The sequence below is a fragment of the Bidens hawaiensis genome, unplaced genomic scaffold, assembly GCF_021521415.1.
Source record: "Bidens hawaiensis isolate Kalapana, Puna unplaced genomic scaffold, B.hawaiensis_p1.1 tig00009285_1, whole genome shotgun sequence".
In the NCBI taxonomy this organism is placed as follows: Eukaryota; Viridiplantae; Streptophyta; class Magnoliopsida; order Asterales; family Asteraceae; genus Bidens; species Bidens hawaiensis.
The window spans coordinates 618,168-634,621 of NW_027491685.1; the positions used below are offsets into that span (position 1 = coordinate 618,168).

The 16,454-nt window shown below is 33.8% G+C and overlaps 1 protein-coding gene and 1 non-coding gene across 2 annotated transcripts; one reads left to right on the forward strand and one right to left on the reverse strand.

Moving 5' to 3' along the window:
- Nucleotides 1–3,240: 3,240 nt before the first annotated feature.
- Nucleotides 3,241–4,453, reverse strand: LOC143531893 (ubiquitin-conjugating enzyme E2 28). Its single transcript, XM_077027084.1, has 5 exons — nt 4,432–4,453; nt 4,215–4,286; nt 3,853–3,980; nt 3,679–3,783; nt 3,241–3,600 (listed from the first exon to the last, which is right to left on the reverse strand). Exons 2-5 carry the CDS (start codon nt 4,282–4,284, stop codon nt 3,457–3,459), a joined length of 447 nt encoding a protein of 148 aa, XP_076883199.1. The 5' UTR covers nt 4,285–4,286; nt 4,432–4,453; the 3' UTR covers nt 3,241–3,456.
- Nucleotides 4,454–4,652: 199 nt separating this feature from the next.
- On the forward strand, nt 4,653–4,724 carry TRNAM-CAU (transfer RNA methionine (anticodon CAU)). The gene has a single exon. It is a non-coding gene; the product is annotated as a tRNA-Met (tRNA).
- Nucleotides 4,725–16,454: the final 11,730 nt, after the last annotated feature.

The following is a 16,454-nucleotide window of genomic DNA, read 5'->3' on the forward strand; positions in this document are numbered from 1 at the left end:
ATGCGCCTCACGTGAGGGCATTTAACTGTGTTTTTCTAACCCAGTTAGCGTAAAGGACATAACGTGTAGAAAAAAAAAGTTTAAAGTACACCGCCTGCAAGGAAACTTAGAAAAGGACACGAACCGGTTTTTGGCTTTTTTTAAAGGACAAAATTTGTAATTCTGTCTTTATTAAAAGCTCCAACTACTTTGCCAAACACCTAAATATTAAAACGCTACAGCTACCAGCTACAGCTTCCAGCTACCAGCCACCAGCTAGTTTTGCCAAACATACCCTATATATGATGGTTTTTAGCAAGTGGCAAGCGAAAAAAATGGAGACAGAACCAAGTGTTGGTTGCATTACCATTTACCATTATCCACTTTTTAGTTTTCGTACTCATTTCATTTTTTTTCCTTCCTTTTCTATTTTAATGACCAACAAACTAAGCCATCCAGTGCACCCATTTGCAAAAGACCACCCTCGCCCGCGATCGTATACAGCACTGGTGACCCTGCCCACCAGTAATTCCAAGGGATCCTCACCGTCTGAAAGCCCACTGTTGTAAAACCCATGGCTCATAGCCTCAAACGTGACATTTTGTCATGAACAAGACTCGTGCTACAACCTCCCGCAAGAAAAATAACGGGAATACCCTTGAACTAATTGGCCATTAGTTTTGTACTTATTTCTTAACCTCAAAACAATTGTAATTCTTTCGTTATATACTGTGTTTAAAAACCATATCCTACCGACTAGAGGTGTACAAAAAAACCGGTTTGGGACCGGTTTTAGGCAAACCGAACCGAACCGGTTTGGGTTTAAAACCGGTTTCACCCAAACCGGTTCCCAAACCGCCAGCTTCATGACCGGTTCCCCTTAAGATCTACCAAACTGGTTTTAAAACCGAACTGGTTTGAGAAAAACCGGTTAAAACCGGCCAAAACCGGTTAAACCGGTTTAAATTAAACCGAACCGAACTGACGTGACCAGGTCGGCCTATCTTGTGTCTAAACCGGTTTATAAACCGAACCGGTTTGAGTCAAACCGGTTTTGACCAGCCGTTGACCAAACCGGTTCGGTTTGGGTTTAAAACCGGTTTTGTACACCTCTACTACCGACCTACCTTTTCTATTAGGGCCAAGCCCACATCCCACTTATAAGTTAGGCCTATTAATAACCATCGGGCCCAACACACTTTTTTTATATCATGCAAGTTTTTCAATTTATAAATCACTATTTAAATCAGGGAAAATGATCAATTTTATTTTTGTGTTTTACAAATTTGATGATATTATAAAATAATGAGGTCATTACATTACGTGTTAGCAAAATAATAGCCGGTTTATAACGTGATCTCATTTATCTTTATAGCCTTAACATCAAATAAACATGTAGCCATGTAGGTGTGTTATACCCAGTCTAGAGATGCCGAAACGATGATCTGAAGCGGGGCTGAATCAAACCTGTATTACGTTGCAGCCCGGTCTTCAATCTGGTATTTTTACAAATTTCAATTTTCTAACCGGTTAGCAACCGGTTAGCTCATGCAAAAACCAAACCACCTGATTTGCTGGTGTACGTTCTTAGAGTGTTGGATAGTTGGAGTGCCTTCCACCACCTTGCAATACGGATGAGCATTTGGTAGTTGGTACCGGTACTGGTATCGAAATCGGTACCGATTTGGTACCGTCGGTACCGAATCGGTACCAAAGTTTTGAGTTTCGGGATCGGTACGGTACCGGTATTTCCCAAATTTTTACCTTCAATACGGTACCATACCGGTACTGAACCGAATATTTCGGTATCGGTACCGGTACCAAGACTTGGCGATTTTTGGGATCGGTATTTTCGGAACGGTACGGTACCCAACTCATCCCTACCTTGCAATGCAATTCTAATATAATTGTTTTTTCAATTTTGAGTTTTACTCTGGCTTAAAATATACACCAAAATTCTTGTGTCTAACTTTGTTTAGACCGTACGACATTTCAAATGGACCAAAATACTTAGTTTCTCCTGGTAGAATAAACTTGCACAACGATGTTACTTGACAAAGCACCAACAGAAGACTGCCCACTTTCGGAAGCCATGAGCGTTCTTGAGATTTAAGAGCGCTTATGAGCCATGCAATTAAACAAAAACACTAAGTACCTATTTAGGGTATGTTTGGCAAAACTAGCTGGTAGCTGTAACTGGTGGCTGGTGGATTGAAGCTGGTAGCTATAGCTTTTTAGATATATTTAAATGCTTGGCAAAGTAACTGAATCTTTTAATAAAATGTATAAAATGACCAAAATAGGCGTAACGAAAAAAAAATAATATTAAATGTACTTATTTTGGAAGGTTATTTAAGTAATTAAAATACTAAAAACTTTTAGCTTTTTCTAAACGCTACTAGTAGGAGCTTCAAGCTTTAAACTTTTTCTCATGACCTAAAAGCTTCAAGCTCCTTCAACCAAACAAAACTTTTAATTGAGTATGAGCTTTTTATTAAAAGCTTGAAGCCCTAAAAGCTCCTTGCCAAACATACCCTTAGACTAACAAATGGGAACAAAATGGCAAAAAGACAGGAAAACAGTCTAAAATCACAAAAAAAGGCTATACAAAATTGGATCACCGATCACATCCAATGGTCAAAACCGGTTTCAAAATTTGGTTATTCGTAACCTGGTTCCAAACCTGTTTAAGCAAAACAGTTGGAATTGATCTGACCGAAGGGTAAGGTTGGAACCGAACCTGTTTCTATTAGAACCAGTTTTACAATCCGGTCAGCTCTTGAGTTTTCTTCATAATGTGAAAACTCTCTCATCTGTTTCATGATGCAGAACACATGGTGATGGACAACCACAAAGACATAAGATCACATCTTGAATCTGCAACTTTTTTGAAGCTTTTATATTTCAACAATTTAAAAAAACCATAACTTTGTTTTAATCACCTTGAATCCTTATTTTCATTACACAATTTACGGCTACTTAGTTATTGTGCGTCGGCCTTTTTAGAAGCCGTAATTCACACCATCTCTAAACCTACTTTTAAATCTACACCAATTTCTATCACGAGACTATAATGCTGAACCATTTAGAAATGAATGCCTTTACTTCACACCTTGATGCCATTAAGCGTCATGGTACATTTCTATTTACTACTTTGCATCAAATGCAAATAAAGGGCTGCTTTGCATAGAGAATCGAATCGAATCTACTTTGATACAATGCGACATTGCAACCCAATAAAGTTGAACTAAGACGTGCACATTTAAGAAAGCAAAGAGCACGAGAAGTACAAATAGAACAAGCTTAGATCGTTTAGAAACGCAAAACAGATAAAAAGTGTCTTTTAGGATGGGCATGTTTGTTACCTTTCCCTTCTAAATCCCGCCTTACAAATTACAATACACGAAAACATAATTCACACATTTCATTCATTACATATATATCTTTTTCTTCATAGAAATAACAAAAAAACAGTAACTAACCCATTGCATACTTTTGGGTCCAGCTTCGTGCAGTTGTCTCGTACTTGCTCCTATCCGTCTTATACATGTGAGCAATCTCGGGCACAAGCGGGTCATCCGGGTTCGGGTCCGTCAACAAAGAGCAAATCGACAGCAAAACCTAAAAAACAAAAGCTAAATCTGTCATGTCATGTGTAAGTGTAACTTAAATCAAATAGTCAAATACTCAAACATCAACCTTGGAAATAGTCAAAGCCGGACTCCATTGCTCCTTCAAAATATCAAGACAGATGCTGCCGTTGCTGTTAATGTTCGGGTGAAAAACCTTTGTTCTGAAAGCCACCTACACAAACGTTTAAATGTTTAATACGCACGTAACAAAATATCATCCTGCGTATGGACTATGATGCACCTTCGGTGGCTTAAACGGATAATCCGGAGGGAAATGGATAGTAACTAGAAAAACACCACCCGAATACGGGCTGTCGGGCGGCCCCATTATCGTAGCCTGCCAGTGAAACATGTCTTCCGCCACGGGGCCTAAAATCAATAGAGCGAGCAAAACAATTAACGAACTTGAACTTGACCGACAAATCACGAAAACGAATCCGACATCCATGATTCATCCAATACAATGGCAAATCAATAGTCAATCTAAGGTCAACATGTATACTAAAACATAGAGATCGATCTAATCATCATCCTAACAGAATAATCTCACAAACCCACAGATGAAATCAATCAATTACAGATATAGATATACGTATAGGATACCTGCGCTGCAAGAGGTAGGAGGATCTTTCTGGAGATCCTTGAGTTCTTTCAAGATCCGCTTGGAAGCCATCGTTGAAGCAAACAAATCTATACGCAAACACCAGCCTTAAATCATTACATATAGATAGATATACATATACATACACATGAATAATAATAATAATAATAATATGAGAGAGAGAGAGAGGACGATTGATTACCTTGAAGATCCTCTCACCTCTGAAAATCAGTAGTCGTCTTTTTTTCTTCTTTCTCAAAATTCGGAGGAACAAATTATTATTATTATATTTATATTATAAATACATTCATCATTCATTACATTATTATTATTATTATTATTATTATTCTGTCGGCTATCCATTCGTAAAGTATCAAAACACTCTCTTTTCCATTTTATGTTAGTAATATAAGGTTATTAACTTCGAGTAATATCACCAAATCAGAGTGGCGCAGCGGAAGCGTGGTGGGCCCATAACCCACAGGTCCCAGGATCGAAACCTGGCTCTGATAAGAGTGGCTTCCGGATTATTGTTTTTGTTTATTCTTTTTTTTTTTGTTTTTAATTTCTTGGAAAGAGGAAAAATAAAGAAAGGATATGTGTTTGACAAGCACATATATCTCGTTTTCTTGATTTCTGTAACCAAATGAAGCATGTGATGAGTTTAAAATAATACTGTAGTGATATCTTCGGTTACAAGAACAGCTCAACTTACCTGACCATTTTAACCCTTTTTTGGTTTCTTTACTTTCGCACCTATAAAGGCCAAAAAGAAAGAAAGGATTTTCATGTGACACGAGGGGTTTAGGGAGTGTCTGGGATTGATTATTTTCACCAACTTATAACTTATTAACTTTTTGAAAAGTAATAAAATGTTTGGGATTACTTATATTGTGAGATAAAAGTTTCATAAGTTACACTTTTGTAACTTATTAACTTAATAAAATGTTATAAGGATGTAAAATAAGGTATCGCAAACACCCCCTTATATAGAAACTTTTAATGAAGAGATTATTTTGGCATATATGCTATTTTATTACTGTCACACCCTCAAAATCCACTAACGGAGTTTTACCGTCAGAGGGTGTGAACTAACAGGATCGGAATCATTAGTTATAATCAAACCATAAAAACGTTTAAATGAAAATAAGTGCGGAAGCGTAAAACCATAGAAACAATGTTACGTCACGCAGGACGATTTAAAACTAATGATAACAGTTAAAAGTAAGTTTGCATAGTTAAAAGTTTATCAAGCAATGCATGTTCCTAAACCGCGCGCCCGCCTCGGCTACCTGAGAATAACATACTAAAAGTGTCAACACAAGGTTGGTGAGTTCACAAGTTTAAATAAAAATAAAGCGTTCAGCGTTGTGCGTTACAGCGTTACAGCGTTTTGCGTTACAGCGTTTTGCGTTACAGATAGTGTTATGTCAATTATATATCGATAGGTAGCTAGTCTATACAACAAGTATTACTAAGTGTTCGACACCGAAGCTGACTCGTTTATTAAGTGCCTTGTCACCAGGTCATCCAGACCATGGTACGTGTTAGCCAAAATTACACCCGCTCGACCTCCAGTCGAGTTTAGCGTTGGGTGGGGTTTGTCAAACCCAGTAGTACTACTCAACAGTGACTCGCTATTCAAAATATTAACCGGTTCGATGTGTAGGACTTCAAATGTTTCGTTTGCCACTTAGCCTTTACAAGTGATATATAATTTATAACAAAATCTTAAATGCGTTGTGGAGTATGTTATCTCCCCCAAGTAAAAAGCGTTTGAAAACAGTTTAAAGAGGGGAAAGTGAAACTCACTGTTTGCGAAGAAATTCCCAAATTAAATCACCAAGATGCGCGTCACAGAAAAACTCTCTCTAGCGTTCTAAAACAACAAAGAGATTTTTCTAAGTGTCGGAATATTATCGAGTCTCCAGACCCGGCACATAATACCTATGCACATAACATGTTTCGTGTTTCGTTTGTGAATCGTGTGTGACTTTAACAAGTGTTTTTGTGACACATTACATGTGTAAGCAATCATATACGTGTCATGTATTCATAAAGTACATCACTATCAATTATTCCCCGTAAGGGCATTTTGGTCAACAAATAACAATTAACTAGCCATTATTCCCCATGAGGGCAATTTGGTCAAATCATGGCAATCAATTAGCAATTATTCCCCGCAAGGGTATTTTGGTCAAAACAAAACAATTATATAGCAAGTATCATGTTTCATGCATTTTTGCACAACTCAGCAGCTAGTTTTACCGAGACAGAAATTCTACTTGAAAGATTGTACTATTCCACCGATCATAGCATCTCAATTAATTTACCAAAAATCATCACAGAAGCATATATGTCTCAGGTTTCCAGAACATATTTTATTATATTTTTATTCCACATAGTTTTCTCACAATCATCAAATCATTACAGCAAACTCATAACAGTCAAATTCATGCGCAATGGAATGTTATTTGTAATTCCCGTTAAACGAAAAATCCAATAAATGCAAGACCACTTGGGTTAGGTTCCTAACTCAATAAGTCAACTTCCAGAAGTGAAACCAACCAAATTGGTCTCGTAGTTCATGAGATATAACATTTACAACACAACCTAACAGCAGGTCTAACAGCTCAGCTTTGCACAACGTTTTTGTAAAATCATAAAAGTTAACTTCTACTTGTCCAAAAATTACAAGTTTATATTCTTTAGAAACTAGACTTAACTTAGTTTACTGTAGTACCAATAATCTCAACCAATTTTCACATTTACACTTCGTTACAGTCACTTAAACATCAATAATACATTCTGTCCAGAAACTGTTTGCATCCAAACTCAACATAATAACAATCTATGAACTATCATGCATTCATATAACCCTCTAGACTCCATAAACACCATCCATGCACATCAATTACACATTACATACATGATTAGGGTTTTCGTTTGAACTCAAATCAAAGACACAACAATTAACATGTAACAACATCCAATCTAGTTATCAAATCATCAATTAATCAACAACAATCATATTAACTACATACACTCATGAAATCGGCAGCTAGGGTTTGTGATTAACCCAACAAACATCAAAATCAAGTATAAAGGATGCATAGGATAATCAATTATACCTTCCTAGCACCTTAATCTTCGATCAAAACTTGAAATTGGTGGTTGTATGTGTGTGTATTGGTGACGGCAGCCAAGGAGAGACCAAGGGAGGGGCTGATCGGTTTTGAATGGGGAGGAAAAATAAGTTAGGGTTAATTGTTAATGATGTATTTATAATAATCTATGTTACACTTTGGCCCCTCCACTTCTAAGTATTACTTTTCCTAGCTTAAACTAACTTGTTTACATCTTGAGTTAACGTTTATAACCATGTTATCACATAACACATAAGTCTAACACATAATTATCACATAATTACTGTTTTGACGTTTTTCGTTTATTCATCAATCGTTTGCGTCAACTCGTTTGCGTTTCGGTGCAATTCCCGAAAGACTACACATGTAGTAAGTGTTAAGCGTCATTTAAACCCTAGTTTAAATGTAATGAAGTGTGGGTTATAGATTTAGTGATCTTAAGTTTGAATTAACGGAGTTGAGTTAACGGAGTTAACCTGAAATTGACGATTGTCACATCATTCCCATGTTAAAGAATTTTCGTCCCGAAAATTTGAGTCAAGTCGTGATGAGTGTCTGAAAAAGTAAGAAAAATTTTCAGTTTGTCATAATTACTAACTAGTTTTAAAGCCCGTGTTATACACGGAATGATTCAAATTATAAAATTATAAGTAAAACAAATAATTATATAGCGTATATTAAAAAAAATGTATTGCATCTATGCTTGTATCTATACAATGTGTACATAAATTGATTTTATTTATATCACAAAATGATTTTTTTAAATGAACTTAATAAAAAAATGTCCGTGAAAAAACGTACCCGAGAATGCTTCTTTCTATTGAAAAATTCATTCTCGGTGTCATATATGTATAACTGAAAGAATTTTGGTTATAAACTAATTTCGGAAATAAGACTTCTCATACGATAGTAGTTCTAACCAATCAGACTAAATACAAAATGATGGTTACCTTTATTGATATATTTATCAATTTACCACAAATCAAAGGAAAGTAGAACATTAAATTGTAACAATGGATGTTCTTTAAGAACTATATTTTTTCTGAGCTACACCATGAAAAATATTTTGATAAGTTTCAGAGGACTTCTCAACTTTGTCATAATGACAACATAAAAAACATGTTAACCCATTCAATTTTGTGAATATTTTGTTTCATTTGAGCATAGTTTCGCATGTCATGTTTCCCATACAATGTTCTGATCATTATTGAAAGAAAAAATAATATTGACATAAATATTTCAAATTTGATAAAAGTTAAGCATTGAAAGGCATGAGGTGCAATGTCGAAAGTGTTCGCAATGTTTTCTTAAATTTTAATATTTGAGGGGAAAATAGTTAGTTTGCCAAATCCCAAACCTTTTGATTATTTCAAAAAATGCCATTAAAAATAAATTTGAAATCTGAATCATGTTTAAAATTTTAACTTTCATACTTTTGACATTTTAAAGTCAACACTTTGAACCCGTAACAAATTTGGCGATAAATATAATTTGCATTCTCAAACTTTTAAAAATACTCAAAATTTTCATTTTTGACACAAACAAATTTTGACCAAAATGTAGTTAACTTGTACCAAACAATCTATTACCAACTTTTGACCCATAAAATCAAATTTAAGTTTCACAAAAAAAACCCAAAACAATTTTCATTTAAGAAACATGATTTGTTGTTGATTTTTGGAATTCACAAAGTATTTTGTATATATAGTAAAATAATATGTTAATATTTATATTTATAAAAGTATATAGATATTATATAAATATAGTGTAAAAGGAAAGTGAATAATTATTGTTTTATTACATATATTAGGGTATATTAGTTTTGGAGGGAAAAAATTATGAGAATTAACCAAAATATGACAAGTGTCCACATTTATTTTACTTTATTAGAATAGGTAGACTAGTATTTACAACCCCCGCATTGCGGCGAATGTGTAAAACCATGTATTTATACATCCACTCAACTCAAAAGCATGAATTTACCACCATTGCCGCCTTCGTTCGCCATCCTCACTCCTGCAGCCAGCAACTAAAGTTAACAATTAAGAAAATTGAACAAAAAGTAGACGTAAAAACGTTGAACCACACACGTTCATTGCATCATGTTAACACACAAAAATTAGACCGAAACATAAAATATAGAAAAAAATAACCAAGTCAACTTAACATCTACACGTTGCCATTGGGCTGTTAAATGGGAAAATATACATAAAAACGTTCAACCACACACATGCGTTGCACCACGTTAACTTGTTAAATTCAAACGTAAACGCTAAACAAAAAAAAAATTTAAAACATGAAAAGTATAGGAAACCAAAGTTGGAAGTGGAAAAATATTGACGCCTAAAACTAAAATATATTTTGGGACATATTTGAAAACTATGCAAAAAGTATAGGGACCAAAAGTAAAAAATATGAAAGTCATATAAAAAGAATATTACATGGTAAAAAGTGGGATGCATGATGTACAAATAATGGAAAATGCATACTCCTCCTGCTTTTGTTATTATATAAACTAGGATCCATGATGAACTTGGGAAATTTTTTATAGGGGTCGGAAAATTTTTTTCGGTTACAATTACTATATGAAAATTATTTTTTTTGGGCCTGGTTCGACCGTTAAGGGTCCGTAATTGGTATATAATTTTTCTGGTTCAGTTAGACCACTCCGGTCGGGCCGGGCCATATAGAAAAAAAAACTAATCAAACAAAATATCAGGTAACTAAAAAAAGTACGTGAAACTTCATTAGAAACGAATAATTAAAATAAAATATATCTAAAGTTGTTAAATACGATTTTCATTTTTTAAAATTTAACCAAACCATCATGTAGTTTGACATTCATAAGCAAGTCTTTCTTAATAAAACCAATACAGCGATCGTTTAAATTATCATACGAGAGCTAAATTCAATAAATAATACACCAATGCAAATGAAGTTGATGACACGATAATACATGTTGAAAAAGCTTATAATCCGTTGAATTCACCTGGCATATTAGTTGCACCATCATAACCTTTTATTTATAATTTGGTTAAATGTAGATTGAATTAAAGTTTGGGACTCGGGCATAAAAATTCGGTATAGATTGATTGGTTATTTAAGTTTAAATTTGTATTAAAACTGCTTCTATTAAACTCATATTTAATTGAATAAATTATAATTGTAAATATGTAGGTTTAGTTTTATTTGCGTCGGTCTCGAAATTTAGTGGGGGTCGTTCTTAAAATTCCACGGGGTCATTTTGTCGTTCTCGAAATTCTACAGGGTCGGTATTAAAATTTCACTGGTATATCAAACATCAAATATCAAAACAATATGTGCGATGTGTTTATCGCTTTATGGTTAATAATATTTCACTGTCATATTGTCAAACATCGTTATATTGTCAGAATTATCTCTTTCATCAAACATCGTTATATACCAATCAAAATGGGAGTGTCCGACAAGAGATAATTCGATTCGCTTTATGGTTAAATGTTTGATGTTTGATGTTTGATATACCAACCATAAAGTGATAAACACATCGCACATATACACGCATAGTCATCATAAACAATATGAAAGAAATATTATTAACACGCATGACATAATTGTGAATCGGTTTGCGAACAATGATAATGAAATAACGTGAAAGCACGGTCGCGTGTTACACCCTAAAAATGTTAAAAGTGAAAAGAATGGGTTATGAAAAACTCATCTCAATAACGAGGATAAACGATGAACGATTCAAGGGATCTGTTAGGTGATTCTCAAGCGAATCTTCCTAGACAAAGGCGTAAAGACTAAAATAAATCACTAATGAAAACAAAAACTAAAACACTTTGGGATTTAGGGTTCGTATATGAATTTGGGGTTTCATTTATAATTTGATAAGCGAGCACGATTTGCATTGTACGCATACAACTATTATTAGGGAAAAGACTAAATATGTTTTCTTGTGTTCATATATTATCAATTTGTAAATATTAACACACAACGTTTTTTTTTGAACGACTAATTTGAATCACTCACGGACCACTGGAGTATCATCGTGCCACCAGTGGTTTCACACGATCATATCCACCACTAAGCTACCAATTCAGGAGGAAACTCAATATTTGAGAAAAATCCCCTCTTGTGAGATTCAAACCCAGGATCTTATGGTCACTAAGTCTTATCCCACCACCAAAATACTATTAGACTAGAAGTCCTTTGTTACACACAACCTTTGTTAAAAGAAAATGTTCATTAAAGTGGAATTAATTATAACAAAATTAATACAACGGTGAGATAACTGTTTTAGTGGTTTTTCTTAGAATAAATAATGGATGGGAAACAAATCGAAGTCTTAAAAATTAATTTTTGAATCATCCGATTTAGAATTGGTTATATTTATTATATATTAGAAATATTAGAAATGATGATAGATTGATAGGGTATACGTCTTCTCCTTTCCGTCTGCCAAACGTATATTTATTAATAATTATTATATTAGAAATGATGATAGGGTACACGTCTTCTCCTTTCTGTCTTCAACTGCCAAACGGTTACGGCAGTTTCCGGCCAACAATCGCGTCGCTTGAGAAGGCATCTCTTTAAACCACCGCTTCTCCGTCGCTTGCTACCAATTCACACCCTATATATATCATCCTCACCACCATAAAACTTCCATTCGATGGCCGGGTGATTCTAGGGTTCCGACGGTAGTTTTTATTTTCTGATTGTTTCAATTGAATTCGAATAAATAAATTGATCACACAACAACAATACTCTATTCCGATCATCAACCGCGACCACGACGTTGGTAGGGTTTTGATGGCTGAATCGTATATATGGTTTCAATCAATTTGGGGTATAAAGGAAGCTATAGCAACACAATAAACTTTGTTTTCTTTTCCGGCGACTCCATAGCAACACCAATAACTTCCAGAAGATTTCAAAGACGACTTTCAAGACTACGAAGATAAAAATCTGAAATACCATAACAAAACCCCTCTTTTTAAACAAAAATCCAGTAAGTGTTTTTAATTGCATATCCTTGATTTGTTGATTTTAAATTAAGTTCGTATAACCAGGAGTTCTATATTCAAAATGATTGTATTTGACTTCAAAAATAAGGGTGTAAAATTTCAATATGTAAGTAAATATGGTTTTGAGAATTCATTGCGATATGAAAAATGCATGGTTTTGAAAGAGGTAGATTTAACAAATGATGATGAGATACCATAATTTGGATTAATTTGCTGTTTTTTATCAATGTGATCAGATATAGATTTTTTTTCAGAATAATGTGTTATGATCTGTCATGGTTGATCTTCATTACATATTATTATTCTTTTCAGGTTTAACTTCAATCACATCGTTATGTTTTGATTGTGCAGGTGAAGTCCATGATAGTTAAAAGATTGCATTATTGCTCATGTTTGAACAACTCACCAATAAAGATAGGATTTGTTGTACCCATGCAATTTCCATTTTCATGTCCTTCGCAAAACACAAAGGTTGCTAATTTGGTTCCTCTCAAGTTATAGTGTGAACTGTTTAAAGATAATATTTTACACCATTTTATTTTCAAAATTACATTTATTCACTCTACACAGTTTACATTTTGTAAACCAAGAAAAAGAAAGACAAATGAACCAGACGGTATGTGTTACCCGTACGCTTTAGAATTTCTACTCAAATGTTGGCTAATAAAACGAAATTTGTAACCATATAAAAATAGTACCGCCGCAACGCGCGGGTAACAATGCTAGTCTTAAACAAGTGCATAACGCGCCGGTTCCTATAAGTAAACTTTCTTGGCTTTTATAAATAAAATTTGATTAAAGAAAAATGAAATGTAAACTAAGGAAATAAAAGGTCCAGCAAGGTTCAAACCCAAGTCTTGCAGAACCTACACACACGCGCATACCAACTGGACTACATTGATTATTGGTTAAAAATTGGTCCTGATTAATTATAAACACAAGTTATAGTTTATCCCCAATTTCATACAAAACCCTAGAACGATATTCCCCAAAATTAGATCAAGTTGCCCTCTATCGATACAAATTGACAGATGGCTTTTGTTCTTGAGACCAAGGTGAACAAAATGTACAAATCAATTTACCGGATCGAATTCTAATTAGAGGTGAACGTCTTTTGTCTGGGTTCGGTTTTATTGATAAGCCTTGAAGACGATCAGAGAGTGTTTGAAATGAAATTGAGATTTCCAAAGAGTTCGTGGTAGGCCAGGGGATGATTTGATTGTCTCAATTTATAGAGATCGTTAGCACAATCAGTTAATTTGATGATTTAAGGACTGATATGCGTTTTTAAATTTTAAAACTAAATTAATGTTAATAACACGCATTCAAACCATTGATAATGATTGATAAACACTGGAATACGATCATGCCGCTGTCTTGTAACATATAACGGATTCAAATATGATTAATAATTGATAAAGATGGTGTAAATAGTGTGGTTGTGATCAACATCTAGATTAATAAAGAAACTGCACTCTAGTCCCTAAGGTTTGAGTGTAAGAACCGACCATACTAACTAACAAGTTGACCAAGAGTTAACCAACAAACTTTAATGAGCATAATCGAACTAGCCACGACTTTTATTTCATGCTTGCAAATCGTAAATAGTAACAATAATCTAAATAATAAATACACGACCGGACTTTTATTATTATTATTTTTGATTAAATTCATACGAGTTGAGTTTCGGTAAATGAATTTTGACGAATGTCACAGATAGGTTTGGAGAAACTAAGGATATAATACCATAAAAATATGTATCATTTAATGTACCCCTAATGAAAAATTACAAGCGGATACATATAAGCTGAAATCATATAACCTTAATAGTCTAAAACCTGATGGGTTTTACCCTAAAAACCTTAATCATATACAAATTCCTATTACTTTGTTTGTTAGGATTCATGATCCTATGATCATGAGGACTTTCCCGCTTAGTAAAAATATCATCGGGATTAGAGTTCTTGGATGATGCATAGGCGCTAAGGGTGTTCAAAACTGTTTGGATATCCGAATTTCGGATAATGGATTTCTCTATCCGAATCAGTATTCAAAATTTCGGATATCTGAATTCAGAAAGCAAAAAAGAAATCATATTTTCTTTAGTAAAAGCTAAATTCCAAACAACAAAATCCTATCTGATTTGTGACAATCGTCAATTTCGGGTCTTGTTTGTATTTGTTTATTATGTAAACCGACCCGATTTGTAAACCGAAGCTTATGTTATAATCAAAATGATGGATTTATGTTACAATATTGTTTCACACTTGTTGGGTCTTGAAAACATCCTATTTTTATTTTTATTTATTTATTTATTATTTATTTTTATTTATTTATTTTTTTGTTGTTTTGTGTTTTTGTCTTGATCCATTTTGCATGAAAACTCTTGTGTCTCACACCCATATTTGACCACCAACATTACCCTATATATACACCACCTTTCCTCTTCATTTTCCCTTGCTACAACTCCAAAAAAAAAAAAACTCTCTCAAACATCAAAGATTCAAGGTTATCTTCTTAAGTGTTCTTGAAGGATTTTGGTCTTTCATTTTAATTAGTTTATGTAGCCTTATTAATACTTGTTTATGGTTGTGCAACATATATATAATATACACCCCTTGTTTACCTTTGGTAGTTACTTCTCCGATTCCGGTCGGTGAGGTTTCGGACCCCATAAGGCAAGGCTTCATGGAGGACTTCGTGTCCTTGATATATATACATCTATATAACTTGTTCATACATATTAATCTTGCTTATTTTAGTTTGTTGGTCGTGTTTACAAGTTCCGTGGTTATGGGTTTTTAAGAGTCTATGCTTCGGTTTAACCGTAAATAGCTCTAAACCGTAAACCGAACTTTGTTACTAGTTTTGTTTGTTTAAACATACTTAGTGTTAGATCTTAGTTTCTAAAATCATTTTTACAAATTCTATGGTTATGGGTTTGTAGAATCTTACCTCGGTCTTAACCCGAAACACGATCCGAACCGAAAACCGAACTTTTGTTTAAAAACTTTATTGTTAACTTTTGGTGTTTTTTTATTTGTACATTATTATACAAGTTCTTTAGTGTTTGGACATGTGGAAACCATCTATGAACTTGTTGTGAGATGGAAACCAAACCAAACTGATTCTTGCTCGCTTAAGACACACAAGTGTGTTTTTTTAGCCATCAAGACTTGTATATTTCTTTAAAAATAGTTACAAATTGATTTTTAAATATTTTCTTAAGTACTTGGAAATGTTGGATCCAACTTGATCTCATAACAAAGTTTGGACCGACAAAACCGAACACTCGCTTAACGTGCGTTGTTAGTTCTAAAACAATGGAACTACATACTTGGTTAAGACTTATTAAATTTTATTGAGTTATCTCATAACATTCAATATTTTGGAAAGTTGACTTTGGGTTTGACCAATTATCAAGACCCAAACCGACAACCCGAAACTCGATAAAAAAAAACCCGTTTTAGTATCTTTATTCCAAAGGGATTTGCATTCTTGCATTTTACCTACCTTATTACTTAACATAGGTTGAGTAAATATTAAGGTTAGATACTTTAACCCGGTTTCGAGCAAACTTACATTTTTAAAGGGTTATTATTATAAATTCTTAAATAGTCATATTTTAAACCTTGAACTTTAATTATTTACATTTCTCAACATTATTTTGTTTAAAGACCTTCAAGACAACCTTTCTAAATTCAAGACTTCTTTTCTTTTTAGGCATTGTGTGTTAAACTCGTCGTTCCGACAAATCTCCAAATTATTATCTTTCAAGTTTACTACTTGAAGGTGAGTGCTTCATACCCCATTTTCCATCTTTTATTTTGGGGGTAACATTTCATACTTATTCAACAAAATGCTTTATATTTGAATCTTAAACCACAAACGTAGTTGTATACTTTACCTAAATAATTGCTCGATTTGGTGTTCTATGCTTATATGCCTATGTGTTTATCGCTTTTGGTTGGTGGAACTATAAAATCCTAGACTATTTGGCATCCCCTTATAGCAAGGTGTCGTTAACGTAATGCAATTAACGATAACTATAAAATCCTAGAGTATTTGGCATCCCCTTATAGCT